We start from the raw sequence: 20,421 nt of genomic DNA on the forward strand, positions 1-20,421 counted from the left end.
ACCCAAAACAAAATAAAAAATGAAATCCAACACCCACCCCCCTCCCCACAACTGCTTAAAAAAAGGTCTCACCATAGCAGCATTATGTTCCTCCAGAGCCGCTGCTTTGATCACCTTCCGGAGGAGCCGCCTGTTCCGAAGAGCATGCTGCTGCCTCTTAAAACGCTCATAGAGTAACTGGTTGTGCAGTAAAAGCAACTGGTTACGGAGGGTGTGGATCTCATCTGAGGGAGGAGAGCCTAATTTTAAAGCAGAGGGAGGGTGACAGAGATGACTTTTACATAAAGTTCAATTAAAGTGCCTACCCCCACTGCCCTGCCCTATGTTTTGTTAGCTTAACAAACAAAATGCTCTAAAAATCAATCACCACTTATTTTGCAATGACTACTTGATTCCCTGCACAATCATTCATTAGGAGAGGGTTAAACATGGTTTATCATCTGTCTCCCTTTCAAAGGAATACAAAGGTAAAATACAGATGATTCTATTAGAGCTTTATTTTCCCCCACAAGCCTGGATCATACATGTATATACAAACTTAGGACTACCTTTCTATTTTTCAGGGCTCTTCCTTCAGTGCTATGTTTTCCAACAAGAACTCTCCCAGTACCATTTACTTCACTTGAGTGTTTTCTAGAAAGGCCTGATGTAAACATATGCACTTTTTACATTTCCATTCTTAAGCACATGGTATTTATGCTTTTCAAAAATAGAAAATACAGACTTTGCAATACTTGAGCCAAGAAGATAACAGGGGACCTCCTTCAAGGACAGAAAAGGCCACAAACGTGGGGAACTATATGGGCTAGATGTGGAGCTAAAATAACAATTTTACCTCCAAAATGCGTCCAGTCAACAGACTTGCTGGGTAAAGACAACCTAAGAAGAAAATTTTCGAGTAGCAAAGTTACTAATTTTACCGAGAAAAACTTATCTGGGAGTTTTAATTGTAGTAAGGTTAGACATTTCCTTATGGTCAAAATCCACACTGGCATAAGAAAGTTTCACACTCACGCAGCACAGAGTTGCAGGAAAAGCCTAACGGATAAAATAGAGGACCCTCTGCCAATGGGCAGGGCATTTTCATTATTTAGGATCACTTAGGAGAGCTGATAAGTTCTAATAGTGAGCTCATATTGCTTCACACACTGGCCTACATTTTTTGGCCAGCTCTCCAAAGCAACAGGGTAATAAAACACACTGAGAGCTGTTTTCAATCCTCTCTGTTGAAATATATAGGCAGTTGCTCTGCTTGAGACACTACTCTCATTCAGGTTTAAGGAAAATAATAGGTAAATTTACCTGAGCCTATCACACCAAATCCCATTTTAAAAGAAGATGTTTAAATATTACAATCCCTGTCAAATTCCACCTAGTTACCATATTGAAGAAAAATAAAAACTAACATCTCTAAGAACTAGTTTAGAAATGACAGAGGATTCAATTCTAGACTAGTTATTCCCTAATCCCTTCCCTGGAAATCCTTTGTAAAAGGTAATTTAAAAAAGGGTTGAAAACAGTATCATGGATCTATTTCTTTCTAGGAACCTTGTAAACCATCCTGGGGAATCAGGAGGAGGAGGAAGGCTAGCATGAACTTGCACTGGAATACTGCTGATTTATCTTCCATCTATTGAGCCATGTTACCAAAATAGAAAGACTAATTTTCAGACAAAAAAAAAAAAAAGGGGAACAAAAACAATATAATAGAGAGGAAGACACTGTGACAAATATTCTTAGATTATCTGAAATACCATAGCCTCATCCTCAAATTTTCAAAGCACAAATATGAAAGCATTTGAGCTTCCTCACTGTACAGTGGCACAAAATGGCCTAAATATAAAAGACTCATTTTTATAGGGAATAATATCTAAAGAATTATCCTAATTTAATGGGCACATATTAAAAAAATATATTTATACAAGTTCATATACATGAAAAGGCAACAGACTAGAAGGACATATGACAACACAGGAAGAGAAACAGCTGCCTTCAAATGAGAACACAAAGACTGATTCTCATTTCCATCCTTATACTTTCTATTTTTAATAATAAAGTAAAATATTTAAATAAAAAGAAAACACAAAAGTTCCTTACTTGTTAAGTTCCTTGGTATGTGCATCAGCTCCCTGCTGTATTAGTCTATCCAGTACTTCCATTGGGGAGGTAGAGGGCACATAATCTTCCTCTGTGTTTCCTTTTGCCTTCCTTAATAGTTCCTCAGTCTTCTTGCTGACGAACTGACAGGCAGTCTTTGGCAAAGCCACCTCAAAGAGATGATCATATGGGGGAGGCTGCCCACTTCCAAACCCTACTCCCCTCTGAGGTGGAATTTTACAAGGGCTGGGAGTGAGAATATTCGTTTCCAAAGAAGACTGGCGTTCCCTACTGTCAGCAGGGCTTTCATCAGCATGTCCACAGGGCGGGTCGATGGGTGTAAAGGCTTGCTTTGGTGTGTCAGACCCAAGCTTGTCCAGGGAGGAGTTTAAAGGCTCAGAGTTCACATTAGTGCCCTGAGTACCAGAGGCTGAATGGGACTTCCGCTGTGAACCTGGGAGACTGTCTCGGTAGAAAGGAGAGTCAAATCCTCCTCTTGGAACCACAGGCTCGGCATCTGCTGTAGTAATCTCAGAAAGTTCTTTAGATATTGCAGCTGAGAAGAGAATGAAAGGAAACAAGAAAAACTACAGTAAATATTCAGTCTGGATAAGGCAGGGTAGGTTTGGATTTGCCATGTACCAGTGTCACCCAAAAGGGCAGACAAAAAGTGGTAACCCTTTACCTGGTTATAGAACCTAGAAGAAACCACCCACTTCTTTTCCCAAAGGAAGAAAAACCAAGTGAGCCCATGTGTTTTGACACTAAATAATGGTTTTACAGCAGAATAAGCATCAAATTTTATCATCTCACAGCAATTTTTTTTTCCTTTTACATGGGCAGGTACCAGGAATCGAGCCCAGGTCTCTGGCACAGCAGGCAAGAACTCTGCCACTGAGCCACCATTGCCTGCCCCTCACAGCAATCTTATACAGGCTCAGAATCCCATATATATTACCTTCTTCTTTATCTTTTTCAATACTATCTTCGTCAGAGGCCAGATCACCTAAAAATTCTGGAAGATCACTTAGAGTGACAGAACCTTTGCTGCCGGATAGTTCTTCTACAGAGGAACAAAGATGATTCAAGTTAAATAAATACACTTGTAATCCCCATAGCTGTAAAATTGCTTACACTGTTACACTATAACAGAATATGTCTATAATGATTCTTCCTGCTGATCAGAGAAGGCTTGAAATGGCTCCCTCCAGGGGCTACTACTATAGAAGGCTAAGATATTATAAATAATCTAATTAAGGATACTAAAAAATAAAATTCTCAGTCTTTAATGCCTCAGAAAACAGATAAAACTACGTAGTTTGACCAGATCAAAACACTTAACTTACTGCAACAGCTTAAAAGCTTTTTTAAATTTTTAATGCTACTATTAGATTAGCTTTAAAGAATCAATTACTTGCTGTTTCATTTTCTCTAGGCTTCAGTGATTTGTAATATTCAGGAATTTCCTTGTTTCCACTTAACTTTGCTACTATATACATTTTAGCCCAACAATAGACAAGCAAGGCCTATTGTTTCCCACAGAGATTTTTTTTACCTAATCCTCTGTCATTAGGAAGATGGTGCTGTCTGTGGAGACATGGCCTTGCAGAATCTGTTCTCTCTTCCTGAAAAGATAAGTACATTTATATTACAAGGTAAAAAATTGCATATATGTTCTCTGATATAAGAAAAATATCATAAATATCCAATGTTTTAGGATATTATAAAGGAGAATAAAGGTTAGACCAGTGTTATAGGAATAAAACAGGAAATCTTTTTATTCCTAAAAATTACCAAGAACCCCAACAGCTTTTATTTATGTGGGTTATATCTATCAACAAATAATTTATTAGAAATTAAAACTGAGAAAAATTTAAAACATCTATTAATTCACTTACAAATAACAAATTAATTACATGTAAACACAAATAAAAATAACTTATTCAGAAGAGTAGAACTTTTATATACGGCTTAATGGAAAAAAGCTGGATTCTCATTTAACTGCCTCTTCATTCTATTTATTGCAATATGTTGCTTTGGTTTAAGCATAAGAAATTTGGCATTCCACAGATATGTAGTTACAATAGGTAAAAGTACGTTATCAGACTTCTCAGTTAATTGTGGATAGTCTTTGATAGTACAACAAAACTCGACAACTGGTAGTTTCCTAAAGGTTAGTTATGATATGGAATCTGAAATCATACCAATTAACTTTTCATACTGTGTTGAAATCTACTGATCTAATTTGCGTTATGAACACACCCTCACCTATGCGTGATTCTGTAATATCATGCATTGGTCATTCGTAAAATATTGTTTCACATTTCATTATAAGACATCAAAAAAATCAAACTCATTAATCAAGATTTCCAAGACTTTCCAGTTTCATAAGAAAGGTCTTGGGAAGCTACCAACCTCCTGGTGTCAGACAGAAATTTTTAATATTTTAATTTTCATTTGAAAGTTGAATTTTATCATTAGCAGCAAAAACTATCATTGTTTTCCTTGAAGTGACAGAGGCACTTCATCAATTAAGAAACTGCCTGTGAAACTATAGTTTGTCAGTTGTTCTTTCAAAGAAAACCAGCGTTGCTTGGAAAAAACAGCTAGTTCAACTATTAACTCAAATAACTGCATGAATGCTTAGGTAAAAAGTGCTTTGGTATGCAGTAAAAGCACTTCATGCATACTTTCTATTTCGTCACCCAGAATATTAACAATCATGTTCTCAAGGGCTGGGACTTAATAAAATTAATAAATATTACTACTTTATATAAAGCATTCTTAAGTGTTGACAGTTTTTTTTTCTTCTTTTTAAAACAGAGATTATGACAGGGAAGAATTCTATGCTTATTTAGACAATTTGGTGCCTGTCTTAATTCATGATCAAGTGGCTGTCATTTTACTTATCATTGTTTTTGCACCATCAGTACAAATGTCAACGCAGTAAAAAGGACAAATAGCAGTTTAGTATTTCAATGAAAATAGTTTGGACCGAGTAGACTCCAAAGAAGGGTTTTGGGACCACGGAGTCTGTCAAACCACACTTAAGAGAACTGCTCGTTAGGCCATTCTCAATTGTTCTGATTCAAACACATCACATTTTGGTTCAAAATTATATTTGGCATAATTAGGCTTTACAAAATGAGGATGCAAGCAAATTACTGTGCTTGGGCAGAGGAACCACAGATGAGCTGCACATACCCTCTTAGGGGGTGTGGCTGTGGCTTGCGGGAGTGAAATGTGCACATAGTCATCCGAATGACAGAGTGGGGCTGGAGGAGGAGAGGTTGCTGGGGTTCCCAGAGGAGTTCCTTTTCCACCTGCTCAGAGACAAGGGAAGAATATATATGAACACTTAGTCTAACTATTAGAAAAGTCACTGATTTTTTTCAGCCTTACTATCACTACAAATAAAGCTATTAGAGTTAACCTTCTGGGATTTAGATCATTTTTTTTTTCCTTTACATGTCTTGAAAGCTCCAGAGGTTTGCATTATGTATCCAAAAAAAAGGTTTACTACTAAAAGTGGCCCCTAAACTCATTATTAGATCTAAGAGAAAGTTCCTTTTATCATAAAAGGCAGGTCAAAATCCATCAAACAAATCCACCCTAAGACATACATACCAGTTGTACCAAAGACTTTACTGTAAGGGTGTGACAACTCAGGTGGGACATTTCCAGGAGAAGTTGGAGGAGTGGTCATACCACAAACCATAGACGGGCTCCAAAGAGTAGTCTAGGAAGTTAATAAAGTATGTCAGCAAAGGTAAATACTAAGTTGTCCACAAGGTTTATATCCATGAACCAATATTCAGTTTAAATTTAGTCTTTCCAATTCTAAAAAGGCATCTTATTAAAGCTCTATCAAAAGACAAGTTATATTTTCTAAATGTAGACTCCAAAATCAACCCATGTTGTAACTGTAACTTTCTTTCCTAATATCAGGGATCCTTAAAAGTGATTCCTGAAATGAGAAGTGTAAGATTTTCCCAACCATATACTAAATCCTGACCCAAAGGGCCAGCTTCAACAGAAAGCAGAGAAGAGAACAAGCACACTATTTTACACCATACTTGTGGCGGCTCAGTTAACAGCCGTGTCGATGGGGAACTCAGAGTCTGAGGTAGCTGCCCTGGTGTACTTAACAACGTCAGCCGAGAAGTGGAATAAGGGGTAGAAGTAATACTCCCTAAAATGAAAGGGAAAGAACACATAGGGTTACTGTGTGGTTTTAGATTGCTCTGATAATAAATTATGGTGCTATAAACCACTTGATAATGTTTAATTCTCTATATTTAAAAAAATCTGAGAGTCTTCCTGATGTCCTTAGGGATAAAATAAAAATATTAAGAAAGTTCTTTAATACTCTTTGGAAATAAAGTTTACTAAAACTGACATCTACCTCAGTCTCACAATAACTTGTAAAAAGCACAATCTGAATGACAGCTTAGGTGAGTACTGCCTACAAATAAAGCCTAGATTTTTACATGAATCCAATTCTAAACAGTCTAGATTTGTTAAAACTGTGTTAATGTTCTAGCCAAGAGGACCTCACTGTTAAGTGTCAGAAAAATGGAAAGATTTCCTTATAAGGTAGGACCTAGAAATCAAATACTTCAACCCATTTTTTTTTAATGTGTAGAAGATACATCCCCAAGTCTGCTGACATACCATCATGCAGGAATTCAAGGACATAGGACTCTAAATTATCATTACCTACAAAATTTGAAGGAGGAATTAATTAGGATAAGATGGAAGAAAATTCAAATTAAAAATAGCTGAGAAAACGTTTCTAAGAACTAAGTTTATTCTAGGAAAAGAAAATATAGTCAACAAAATAAACAATTTATTCCAGAGACAAAGTTGTAAAGCAGATAAGTACCAAAGTTACTTTTTACCATAGCTATTCTGTGTGTCAACATAAGGGCTGGTGGTGATATCAGCTGAACGATGAGGAAAGCGTGATGACACCTGATGAGACACAGAATAGCCATCTTCATATGAGGCTTCTGTAGGGTCCAGAGAGATTTTGGCACACTCTATTACAACATCATGAGTTTCTAATCTCTTCCATCTGTAAAAAGCAATGAAAGTGAAGAAACAGAAATTTTAATCCATTCAATCAAATATTTAGAGTGCCAATTTAGTGCCAGTCACTGACATAGGTTTAGCAATGAACAAGACAGAACCATGCCAGCCCAAGTATGAAACATAACTAGTATTTAAATAATTAGGGATTCATTTTACAAATCTATCCTCACCCTTTTTAAAATGGGCTACATCAGGTTATCAGCAACAAAGTGAAACAAAAATTTTCATCAACAAAAGTCTAGGCATAGGGCAGTGCAACGGTGGCTCAGTGGCAGAATTCTCACCTGCTACTCCGGAGACCCAGGTTCAATTCCCTGAGTTCGCCCATACCGAAGAAAAAGACTAGGCCTAGCCTCAAAAAAGAACATAAACAATGCATAGCAGCCAGCAGAGGGATAAAAATTTCCTATGGAACAATGGTTATCAAAGAATATGGGGAGGCTTGGAAACTGACAGACAACTGAAGACTGATTTAAGGTCTCCTAGCAAAGACTCAGGATTCTAATTCATCCCTAGACCAGAAACACAGAAAGAAAGATTCAAACCTAGGGAAAGACCATGAGAATATTTAAAGACTTGTCTAACAATTTTAGTTGTGATCCACAATCCATTTCTAAGAATTTATTCTATGGAAATAGACATACACCAAGATATACAAGTTCATTACAACATAGCATATAATAGAAAGAAGAAAGAAAATAATCCAAATCTAACAAAATGACATATTCTATAGAAGCAATATCACACCACCATGAAAAATCAGACTTTCAGATTAATGGTTGCCAGGAATGGGAGGCAGGGACTGACCACAAAAGACACAAAAAACTTTATGGGGTGGGATGACAATGTTCCTTATTGTGATTGTGACATTTCTCAAAATGTATTAAAATTTATTAATTTTATTGTATGTAAGTTATTTCTTATTAAAGTTGCTTCTAAAATATTAAAAGATATAAAATGCTCAGGATATTATCTTAAATAAGAAAAGAATACAAAACTATTCAGAGGCATGTCAACAAATAGATACAAATGAACTGCATTAAGCATTCAAAGTAAAAGCACTAAAGTTATGAGTGGTGTTCATTTTCTTCTTACAATTCTTCAGTACTTTCCAAACGTTCTATGAAGACCTTATAATTAACAGAACACTTAGAATATCAATACCTGCTCAAGTCCACTCTTTCTTTCTTTTAGACAATATAATTTTGCCATACATGTTCCTTACTATTTAGTTAACTCCAACAGACTCTCATCTTCATGCTCCAAAGTCTCCAGAGAACAGCACAGCAGTGCTAAAGGCACTGCATGGGTTTACCATTAAAAAATCTGATCTTACACAATTGTTCTAGAATGCTCATAATTAAATCTTAGATGCTGAAACTGTGGTATTAAATACAGAAACAAAGGCATCTAGGACATGGAGAAAATATAAAGCAGCTTCCCTGAGGGGAAAGTCTTTTAATTTTCAGTTTTGCTTCTTCTGTCACTATCTAGGTTCTCACTCCCTAAGAGAATTGTGTTATGGAATAAGAGTCTCCTCTTTATACATTCTCATCATGACTGGAAAACGATTAAGTGAGAGCAAGAGTCAGAAAACATATGTACACATAATAAGATTGATTTTAGAGGAGAAATGAGATGCATAATAAAATAGGAATTGTGGTAGTTAGATTCAGTTGTCAACTTGGCCAGGTGAAGGTACCTAGTTCTGTTGCTGTGGGCATGAGCCAATGGTATGTGAACCTCATCTGTTGCTGATTACATCTGCAGTTGGCTAGGAGGCATGCCTGCTGCAGTGAATGATGTCTGATGTAATTGACTGGTGCTTAAATGAGAGGTCAACGTAGCACAGCCCAAGCAGCTCAGCATACCTCATATCAGCACTCACAGCTCAGCACTTGCAGCTCAGCCCAGTCCTTTGGAGAGGCAGAAAGAAAACACCCCGAGGAAAGTTGTTGGAATCCAGAGGCCTGGAGAGAAGGCCATCAGAGATCACCCTGTGCCTTCCCATGTAAGAAAGAACCTCAGGTGAAAGTTAGCTGCCTTTCCTCTGAAGAATTAATGAAATAAATCCCCTTTTATTAAAAGTCAATCTGTCTCTGGTGTGTTGTATTCCGGCAGCTAGCAAACTAGAACAGATTTTGGTACCAGGAGTGGGGTGCTGCTGCGGTTTGCAGATACCAACATGTTGGAATGGCTTTTTAAATGGATAAGGGGAAGAATCTGGAGGAGTTGTGAGAAGCTTGATAGAGAAAGCCTAGAATGTTTTGAAGAGACTGTTGGTAGACACACGGACTCGAAAGATACCTCTGACCAGGCTTTGGACAGAGATGAGGCATGTGTTATTGCAGACTGGAAGGAAGGAGAACCTTGTTTTAAAATGGCAGATAATCTGGCAAAACTGACTAGTGGCTATGGCTGGAAGGCAGATTTTAAAAGTCATGAATTTGGATATTTAGCAGAAGAGATCTCCATATTAAATGTGGAAAGTGCAGCCTGGTTTCTCCTCGCAGCTTATAGTGAAATGCAACAGGAAAGAGATAAATTGAAAACTGAACTCTTAAGTACAAAGAAACCAGAAACTGAAGTTCTGGAAAATTCTGGGCCTCCAGAAACAGAGACCCCAGAGAACAGTGCCTTGTGTGAGGATTTAACCAAATGTGGAACCAGTCAGCCATTTCAGAGAAAGCCAGGATTGGACTCTGAGTTATCCAGGAAGGATTTGTGGAAACTCCTTATGTCTGATGGGCATGATCCAAGGCTACTGCATAGAAAGCCGACAAGAGTGCTGTGGGATCTGTATAAATAGAGCCACTGCCAGTCTAGACTGGGGGTTCAGAGAAAGGACACACTGGAGGAAAAATAACTTCAGAGGCAAAACCATGGAGGCTGAGGTCTGAAGTCAAGAAGCCTCGGGACAGGACAGCGGACCCACCCAAGCCCATGGAGAGGGTGAAATTGCCCCAAAGACAGAGGATGGGCCTTCCACCTCATTGCAGTGGAAGAGTCAGGCCACCTCAGACCTTGGAGAGGGTGAAGCACATTCCTTGGGGTTTGGAGAGAGCTTGGATGCCACCACATGGAGGGGTTGAGTGTGTGCCCCAGAGGTGGCAGAGAGCCAGGGTGCAGCCCCAATGATTAGAGAGGGTGGAGCCGAGAAAAAGGTGGTCTCCCCAATGTCCCCAAAGGTTGCATTCAGAGAGAGGCAGGCTTCTGTGTAGGCCTTTGGAAAAGGTGAGACTGCTGCTTCTAAAGCCCCAAAGATAAATGACTCTCAGACTTTGAAATCTAATGGACTTGGCCCTGCAGGTTTTCCAAACTGTATGGGTCCGGTGAACCCTGTGTTCCTTCCTCTCTATAGAAACATGTATATGTATCCTGTGACTGTTCCGCCTTTGTATGTTGGCAGCAAATAACTTAGTTATGAGTTTTCAAAGGTCCAAAGCCAGGGGATAATTTTGCCTTAGAACAGACCACGCCTGTAACTAACTTTGATAAGAGTTTGTACGCTTCTAACTTTGTATTTCATGTATATTGCTACTGAAATGGTTTAAGGATTTCTGATATTGTTATGAAATTAATGTATTTTGTATATGGGGAAAACATGTCTTTTTTAGGGTTCAGAGGGTGGAATGTGCTGGTTTGAAAGGATGTATGTCCCCTAGAAAAGCCATGTTTTAAGCAAAATCCCATTTCGTAAAGGCAGAATAATCCCTATTCAATACTGTATGTTTGACACTAATCAGATCATCTCCCTGGAGATGTGATTTAATCAAGAGTGGTTGTTAAACTGGATTAGGTGGTGACATGTCTCCACCCATTTGGGTGGGTCTTGATAAGTTTCTTAAGTTCTAAAAAAAAGAGGAAACATTTTGGAGAATGAGAGAGATTCAGAGAAAGTAGAAAATGCTGCAGCACCATTAAGCAGAGAGTCCATTAGTCAGTGCTTTGGAGATGAAGAAGTAAAACGCCTCCGGGGGAGCTTCATGAAACAGGAGGCCAGGACAGAAAGCTAGCAGATGACGCTGTGCTCACCATGAGCCCTTCCAGCTGAGAAAGAGAGACCCTGGACTTCATTGGCCTTCTTGAACCAAGGTATCTTTCCCTGGATACCTTTGATTGGACATTTCTATAGACTTGTTTTAATTGGGACATTTTCTTGGCCTTAGAACTACAAACTAGCAATTTATTAAATTCCCCTTTTTAAAAGCCATTCCATTTCTGGTATATTGCATTCTGGTAGCTAGCAAACTAGAACAGGAATGTATTTAAATTTTTTATTTTAATCAAAGTAATATATATACTTTTAATTTTTCACTGCTTCTTAAATGGACTTTTCATATTTTAATATCTCTGAAATTGGTAAGGATCTTTTACTCAGTTGCACATTGATTTGGCTTTTTTTTTTCTTTTCAGAGGTATATAAAAGTATATGATAAATTCAATGACATCATAGAGTCAATGATATGGCAGTTTAAAAAGTCAATATATTACTAAAAGGTAACCCCTACCTCTGTCTTCTGCAACCACTCTGGCAACTGTTTCAAATTCTGTTAGCTGAACTGTTACCTTATCTCCATATTTCTAAATACTATTCCCTATGCTTTTAATGTCTGATTAATAAATTTTATATATCATCTATTAACTTCACATTCTTGTAGGGGAAGATTTAGATCAGTTTCATACATCCTTTTCCCTCCCTCCCAATCCTCTCAAATAAGTACATCACTGTTTTGTTGATCTTGATTTCAAAATCAATATTCAACAGTTAATTATTGTAACTATGTAAGTACTATTCATAGCTGAGCCAAAAGTTATACTATGATCCTATTTCCTTTCTTGTTCGATTTAGTTTGTCTTAGGGTTCTGATTTTTTTATTGTTGCTATTTTTTCCCCATTTTCAGTCTATCTATTGCTAATATTTTCTAAACTAAAACAGTTCTTAAAAAATGCCTAATATAGAAATTAAATATAGAGTTACCCTATTACCCGGCAAACCACCACTCGGTATATACCCAGAAGAGCTGAAAGCAGTGACACAAACAGACATTTGTACACTGATGTTCATAGCAGCATTCTTCACAATCGCCAAAAAATGAAAACAATCCAAGTGTCCATCAACAGATGAGTGGATTAACAAAATGGGATATGTACATATGATGGAATATTAAGCAGCAGTAAGATGAAATGATGTCCTGAAGCACATGACAAGATGGATGAACCTTGAGGACACAATGCTGAGTGCAATAAGCCAAACACAAAAGGATAAATATTGTATGATTCAATCTTTTTGATCATGGTAAACGTAAAATAAGGGGATTATAATATAGAATATAGGGGACCTAGAGATACACAGACACTAAAGATGGGAGAATGGTTAGCTAATGAGGTTGAAGTTAAACGGAAGGGAATAGATATTTAGAAGTGAAGGCGGTTTTCTAGTGGGTCTAGAAGTAATATTACCATATTGAAGGTGAACATGATTGAAAGGAGTTGTATAGACCCATGTATCCCACTGATTAACACTACAAATATAAATAAGTTCTTGCATGAATTACTGCAAAGTTATGAATCTTGTACAAAGAATGTGTAAGTTTGGGGTATAGGGGGAAAACTGCTACTGCGTGCTATGGGCTATGTTTAACAGGAAAACATTAACAGTACCAGAGCAAAACCAGGGGTAAATAACGAGGGAAGGGACAAGAGCTAAGGGAGGTTTAGATTTTCTGTTTGGTGAGGGTGTGTTTATTAGTTACCTTTCTCTTGAGAACAATGAAGTTATCTAAAATTCAGAGTGTTGATGGACTGTTGACTTCGGACATTGTGCTGGTTTGAAATGATGTATGTACTGTAGAGAAACCATGTTTTAATACTAATTCCATTTTGTAAAGGCAGTTATTTCTTCTAATTTCTATTCAGTATGTTTGAATAGAACATTCTATTCAGTGTATGTTTGAAACTTTAATTAGATCATCTCCCTGGAGATGTGACTCAATCAAGAGTGGTTGTTAAACTGGATTAGATGGAGGCGTGTCTCCACCCATTTGGGTGGGTCTTGATTAGTTTACTGGAATCCTATATAATAGGAAACATTTTGGAGAATAAGGGAGATTCTGAAAGAGCAGAAAATGACATAGCCACAAGAAGCAGAGAGTCCACCAGCCAGTGACCTTTGGAGATGAAGAAGGAAAATGCCTCCCAGGGAGCTTCAGGAAACAGGAAACCAGGAGAGAAAGCTAGCAGATGATGCCGTGTTCCCCATGTCCCTTTCCAGATGAAAGAGAAACCCTGACTGTGTTTGCCATGTGCCTTTTCACTTGAGAGAAACCCTGAACTTCATTGGCTTTCTTGAACCAAGGTATCTTTCCCTGGATACCTCTGATTGGACATTTCTATAATTTGTTAAATTGGGATATTTTCTCAGTCTTAGAACTGTAAACTTGCAACTTATTAAATTCCCTTTCTTAAAAGCCATTCCGTCTCTGGTACACTGCATCCCAGCAGCTAGCAAACTATAACAGACATGATACATGATGCCCAAAATGAATGGAGGATGCACCGACTGAGAAGTAGATTGGCAAATGATCAAATATTGTGCTGCTAAAAAAAGGAACGAAGTTGTGAAGCCAGCAACATTGTGAATGAACCTGTATGACATTTGGTAAGGCAAAATAAGCCAGAAAAAAAAGAGTATATATTGTATGGTCTCATTTAGAAATTACTTATAAGAAAATAGGGGCTTAGACTGTAAGCTCCTACAGCAGTCACATTTAGTCCAGAGTAGTAATTGTTATTTCTGGTTATTGAGAGACTGTTTTCTGTATGTATAATCTGGTATTAGAGATAAGAATGAAGTCGATCAGGTCAAGATTAAGGTAGTTCAGAATACAGGCGTAAGGAATACATTGTCTGTACTTTAGAACTTCATCTACTCTTTGAGATCAAAGGAAGAAATGTTTATTTTTTCCAGAACCTAAATTTTCTGTAGCATATAATCTAATTCAACCTGTCTGGATAGATCATTTAAACAATTCAAACACAGGGAGCCCAGAATAACAATGAGAGCCTTTAATCCTGTTCAGCTCAATGTAATACCTGGATATATCCCAGAGTACATTAAGCAGACAATCAAAAAGTATTGGCAAAGTCCCTTCAGGGATGGGAGAAAAAATATGGAACCATCAAACTTAGGGATACCCAAATCAAAAGGCTAAGTTCTTGATCTTGAGGCTTCCTCTTGTGAAACTTATGTACATAGCAGAGAAGCTTAGTCTACCTATAGGTATACCTAAGAGTTACTTCTGGAGGATCTCTTTTGTTACTTAGATGTGGCCTACTCTCTCTAAGCCCAACTCTGCAAGTGAAACCATTGCCCTGCCCCCTAGGTGGAACATGACATCCAGGGGTAAAAGTCTCCCTGGCAGCGTGGGAGATGACCCCTGGTCCTGGTACCATGTGATCAACAATGCCATCCTGACCAAAAGGGGAGAAAGAAGTGTATCTAGTAAGGCATCAAAGGCTGAGAGAGTTCAAATAGAGTTGAGAGGCTACTCTGGAGGTCACTCTTAGGGAAGCTTGAGTTAGACATTGCTACCTATCATAACTTGTCAAACCCCAACCAACACTATACCAGCCAATCCTAAAGAACACCTAGGGCAATATATAAGAATCTACAAAGGTTCCCTGCACTAGGGTAACTTTCCAGAACCCTACAACCTCCAGGTGGGTTCCTGGACAAAGTAAGTCCTGAAATCTAGAGAAGCCAGTCTTTCCAGAACATCAGCTAGGCCCATCACACTACCCCATATTATAGACAGCCCCTTCCAACATGAAAAAGTTAGAATGGGCACAGCCCAAATATCCCTAAAGAGTGGGAGAAAGATCAAAGCTGATGGTGGAGTTATACAGAGAAGGTAAGGTTTAACAAGCAAGTATGATTAATGAATCATTATATTGACATTTCTTTTAGTTTCCAGTATCTTAGAACAGCTAGAAGTAAAATCCTAAAATTGTGGAATTGTAAGCCATACTAAACTCTGAAATCTGTTCTACCACTAATTATTGTGCTGTGCTTTGAAATTTATTGCTTTTTTATATATATGCTATTTTTCACAAAAAAGAAAAAAAGTCGATTGTAAAGACAAAAAAAATATGTATTCCTTCTAGACTCCAATGTTCTGGAGCAGCTAGAAGGAAAATCTGAGATGATGGTATGGTAGCCCACAAAACCCTGGGATCTGTCCTGTAACTACTTGTTGAAGAGTGCTTTGAAAATTATTGCTTTTTTCTTTCTTTGCTTAGTACATATGTTATATTATGCAATAAAAATTTAAAAAATAAATAACTTTATCACAGGGGAAACCCCAGATACCGTGTCAAACATTAGGGATACCTAAATCAATAGGCCAAGCCCTTGATCTTGGGACTTGTTTCTGTGAAGCTTATGTATGTAGCAAAGAAGCTTAGCCTATCTACAGGTATGTCTAAAGCCACCTCCAGAGGAACTCTTTTGTTGCTCAGATGTGGTCTCACTCTCTCTCTAACCCAGCTCTGCAAGGGAAACCACTGCCTTCCCCACTACGTGGGATATGACATCCAGGTATGAAAGTCTCCCTAGTGGTGTGGGAGATGACACCCAGTGATGAGCCTGGCCCTGGCAGCATGGGATGAACAATGCTACCCTGACCAAAAGGGGGAAAAGAAGTGTAACACATAAGGTATCAATGGCAGAGAGAGTTCAAATAGAGTTGATAGACTATTCTGGAGGTCACTCTTATGCACACTTCAGTTAGACATTGCTAACTATCTTAACTTGCCAAACCTCAATCAAAACCATACAAGCCATATGCTAGCAACAGACTTCCAGGCCAAGATGGCGGCTTAGCAATGTGCGCATTTTAGTTCGTCCTCCAGAACAACTACTAAATAACCAGAAACAGTACAGAACAGATCCTGGGGCCACGTCAGTGACCGGACACACAGTGTACCCCAGTCTGGACCAGCTGGACCGGCTACAAGCCCTACCAGAACCGTGAGTTCCCCAAGCAATGGCAGCCGGCGCCCCTCCCCCACAGGCTACTTCCCAGAGGGGAAAGGAAAGAGACTTCACCAGCAGCAGGGGCCAAGTCCAACCAAACGCCAATTGTGGAATTAATTAACAGATTATGACTATTAAAATTAGGCCCCCAGCTCAGGTGAACCTTGTCAAAGTGGAGGGTGCTCATTTTTGCCCTGGCTCCAAGGGGGCTGGGCTGATGGGAAAAAAAAAAAAAAGCAAACAGAGGTTTTTGTGGCTGTGTTTCTATAAAGACTTGACTGCCTTGGGATACACGGGCAGGACTTCTCAGGCTACAACTGCCCCAGGCATAGGCAGAAACAAGCTCATTTGAGGGCTTCTGTGGAGTCTGTGCCTTCCCCAGGGGAGGGGTGAAGCCCAACTCAGGTGGAATCCCTCCCTCAAGAAATTCAGACACCAGGGCTTGGTAATTTGAAGCCATTAAAACTAGTCTACAGCCTCTTCTCTGTCTCTACCACATCCGTGGCAGGGAAAGTCCGCCAAAGTTAAAGGTACCGCATCATCTTATGCTGGTGGGACCTGCAGGCAGACAGGCACGACATAATGGGCAGGATAAGAAAAACAGAGCCCAGAGACTTCATAGAAAAGTCTTCCAACCTGCTGGGTCTCACCCTCATTGAAAACCAATGCAGGTAACTCTTTCCTCCTGACAGGAGGCCAGTTTGGCCTAGGAAAATCTGACTGGGGTCTATAATACCTAAGTAGACCCTCCTAAGGGAGAGGTGGGAAGGTACCATACAAGTAGGGCAAGAAACAAGAAAACAAGAACTGAAAAATGCTCCTTTGTTAAACAAAACCTAAGCTAGAGGTCCAGATAAAGCTGAACTAAATGTCAAAGGACAGATAGACAACAAATTCATCCAGCAAGAAATCCTATGTAAAAGAAGTAAAAGCAATCTCCAGATGCAGATTAATTAAGATAATTAAATGCCTAGATGCCAGCAAAAAATAACAAATCACACTAGGAAAACTGAAGATATGGCCCAGTCAAAGGAACAAACCAACAATTCAAATGAGATACAGGAGTTGAAAGAATTAATTCAGAATATACAAACAAATATGGAAAACCTCATCAAAAACCAAATCAATGAATTGAGGGAGGATATAAAGAAGGCAAGGAATGAACAAAAAGAAGAAATCGAAAGTCTGAAAAAACAAATCACAGAACTGATGGAAATGAAAGGCATGGAAGAAGAGATGAAAAAAACAATGGAAACCTACAATGGTAGATTTAGAGACGCAGAACATATAATTAGTGAACTGGAGGATGGAACATCTGAAATCCGACAAGAAACAGAAACTATATGGAAAAAAATGGAAAAACATGAGCAGGGACTCAGGGAATTGAGTGATAATATGAAGTGCACAAATATACGTGTTGTGGGTGTCCCAGAAGGAGAAGAGAAGGGAACAGGAGGAGAAAAACTAATGGAGGAAATTATCACTGAAAATTTCCCAACTCTTATGAAAGACTTAAAAATTAAAAGTGCAGCATACCCCAAAGAGAATAGATCCAAATAGACGTACTCCAAGACATTTACTAATCAGAATGTCAAAGGTCAAAGAAAAAGAGAGAATCTTGAAAGCAGCAAGAGAAAAGCAATCCATCACATACAAGGGAAGCCCAATAAGACTATGTGTAGATTTCTCAGCAGAAACCATGGAGGCGAGAAGACAGTGGGATGATATATTTAAATTATTAAGAGAAAAACTGCCAACCAAGACTTCTATATCCAGCAAAATTGTCCTTCAAAAATGAGGGAGAAATTAAAACATTTTCAGACAAAAAATCACTGAGAGAATTTGTGACCAAGAGACCAGCTCTCCAAGAAATACTAAAGGGAGCACTAGAGACAGATATGAAAAGACAGAAGAGAGAGGTGTGGAGAAGAGTGTAGAATGGAAGACTATGAGTAAAGGTAAAAACAAGGAAAATTAGATATGACAGATAAACTCCAAAAGGCAAAATGGTAGAAGAAAGTACTACCCGTGCAGTAATAACACTAAATATTAACGGATTAAACTTCCCTATCAAAAGACATAGACTGGCAGAATGGATTAAAAAACAGGACCTATCTATATGCTGTCTCTACTCAAAGGGCATGAGGGCAAGGACACAAACGGACATTTGCACACCAATGTTTATAGCAGCATTATTTACAATTACCAAGAGATGGAAACAGCCAAAATGTCCATCAACAGACAGGTGGCTAAACAAACTGTGGCATATACACACGATGGAACATTATGCAGCTGTAACACAGAATAAAGTTATGAAGTATGTGGCAACATGGATGAACCTTAAGGACATTATGCTGAGTGAGATTAGCCAAAAACAGAAGGACGAATGCTGTGTGGCCTCACTGATATGAACTGACATTAGTGAATAAACCTGGAATAATTCGTTGGTAACGGAGACCATCAAGAGAAATAGGGTAAGATATTGGGTAATTGGAGCAGAGGGGGTGCAGATTGTGCCACAGGACTGAATATAAAAACTCAGAAATGGACAGCACAATGCTATCTAACTGTAATACAATTATGTTAAAACACTGAATGAGGCTGGGTGTGGGGGTGATGGAGGGAGGAGGGCTGGGGGCATAAATGAAATCACAAAGAAGGATAGACGATCAAGATTGAGATGGTATAATCTAGGAATGCCTAGAGTGTATAATGATAGTGACTAAATGTACAAATATAAAAAATGTTTTTGCATGAGGAAGAATAAAGGAATGTCATTACTGCAGGGTGCTGAAAACAGACGGTAATTATTATTTTAAAACTTCAACTTATGTGTGAAACTAAAGCAAAAAACGTTTATTTGGTACAAAATTTATATTTTGACTAGTGCATCTCCTAATATAACTTATGTAGATAGTTGGTTGAACACCATCAGTACATGGAACCTTGGGTAGGACATGAGATTTTGTTGGTTTGTCCAGAGTGATGCCCCGATGAATCCCAGAGTGATTTGATCAGTGAGTGGAAAAGTATTTCAAAAGTCCCCTTCGGGGAATGGTGAGAACGGGGGAAAATTCAACTTCCCCAAGTTGAATTCTTGATATTCTCACAAGCAGTGTGGACAACCAAAGCTATAGGCTGAGCCCCCAGTCCTGGGGTTTGTTCATATGAAGCTTAACCCCACAAAGGATAGGTCAAGCCTACTTAAAATTAGGCCTAAGAGTCACCCCCAAGAGAACCTCTTTTGTTGCTCAGATTCAGCCTCTCTCTCCAGCCAACACAACAAGCAAACTCACCACCCTCCTCCTGTGTACATGGGACATGACTCCCAGGGGTGTGGACCTTCCTGGCAAAGTGGGACAGAAATCCTAGATTGAACTGAGACTCAGCATCAAGGAATTGAGAAAAACTCTAGAATGAGCTGAGACCCAGCATCAAGGGATTGAGAAAACCTTCTCGACCAAAAGGGGGAAGAGTAAAACAAGACAAAGTGTCAATGGCTGAGAGATTCCAAACAGAGTCAAGAAGTTATCCTGGAGGGTATTCTTACGCATTAAGTAGATATCACCTTGGTATCCAAGATGTAATAGAGAGGCTGGAGGGAACTGCCTGAAAATGTAGAGCTGTGTTCCAGTAGCCATGTTTCTTGAGGATGATTGAATAATGATATAGCTTTCACAATGTGACTGTGTGATTGTGAAAACCTTGTGTCTGATGCTCCTTTTATCTACCTTGTCAAGATCAGTTAGAACATATGGAATAAAAATAAATAATAGGAGGAACAAATGTTAAAATAAATTTAGTTTGAAATGCTAGTGATCAATGAAAAAGAAGGGTCAGGGTATGGTATGCATAATCTTTTTTTTCTGTTTTTGTTTTATTTTTCTGTTGTCTTTTTATTGTTTTTTCTGAATTGATGCAAATGTTCTAAGAAATGATCATGATGATGAATCTATGTGATGATATTGTGAATTACTGATTATTTATGTAGAACAGAATGAGCATACGTTAAGAATGTTTGTGTTTTTTCCTTGTAATTTTTTTTAATTAATAAAAAAAATGTATATATGCTGAAAAAAAAAAGAAAAAAACCCAGCCAATCCTAAACAATATCTAGGGCATTACATAAGATTCTACAAAGGTTCCATGCACTAGGGTTATTTTCAGAAACCTACAACCTCCAGATGGGTTC

The 20,421-nt window shown here is 38.4% G+C and overlaps 1 protein-coding gene across 4 annotated transcripts in view; it reads right to left on the reverse strand.

Annotated features, from left to right (window-relative positions):
* The window catches only part of TSC1 (TSC complex subunit 1), a 90,417-nt gene that overhangs the window by 14,829 nt on the left and 55,167 nt on the right, over window positions 1-20,421 (reverse strand). For 3 of the 4 annotated variants that reach the window (XM_077147357.1, XM_077147359.1, XM_077147366.1), the window contains 9 exons: window positions 6,999-7,174; window positions 6,174-6,289; window positions 5,725-5,836; window positions 5,302-5,420; window positions 3,653-3,722; window positions 3,056-3,160; window positions 2,098-2,653; window positions 836-879; window positions 73-239 (listed from right to left, as the gene is read on the reverse strand). In XM_077147357.1, coding sequence (XP_077003472.1) covers window positions 73-239; window positions 836-879; window positions 2,098-2,653; window positions 3,056-3,160; window positions 3,653-3,722; window positions 5,302-5,420; window positions 5,725-5,836; window positions 6,174-6,289; window positions 6,999-7,174 — 1,465 coding nt within the window. The remainder of the gene's footprint in view (window positions 1-72; window positions 240-835; window positions 880-2,097; window positions 2,654-3,055; window positions 3,161-3,652; window positions 3,723-5,301; window positions 5,421-5,724; window positions 5,837-6,173; window positions 6,290-6,998; window positions 7,175-20,421) is intronic. The other variant, XM_077147371.1, reaches the window with a different exon arrangement.

This window comes from Tamandua tetradactyla, chromosome 2, assembly GCF_023851605.1.
Source record: "Tamandua tetradactyla isolate mTamTet1 chromosome 2, mTamTet1.pri, whole genome shotgun sequence".
Classification (NCBI taxonomy): Eukaryota; Metazoa; Chordata; class Mammalia; order Pilosa; family Myrmecophagidae; genus Tamandua; species Tamandua tetradactyla.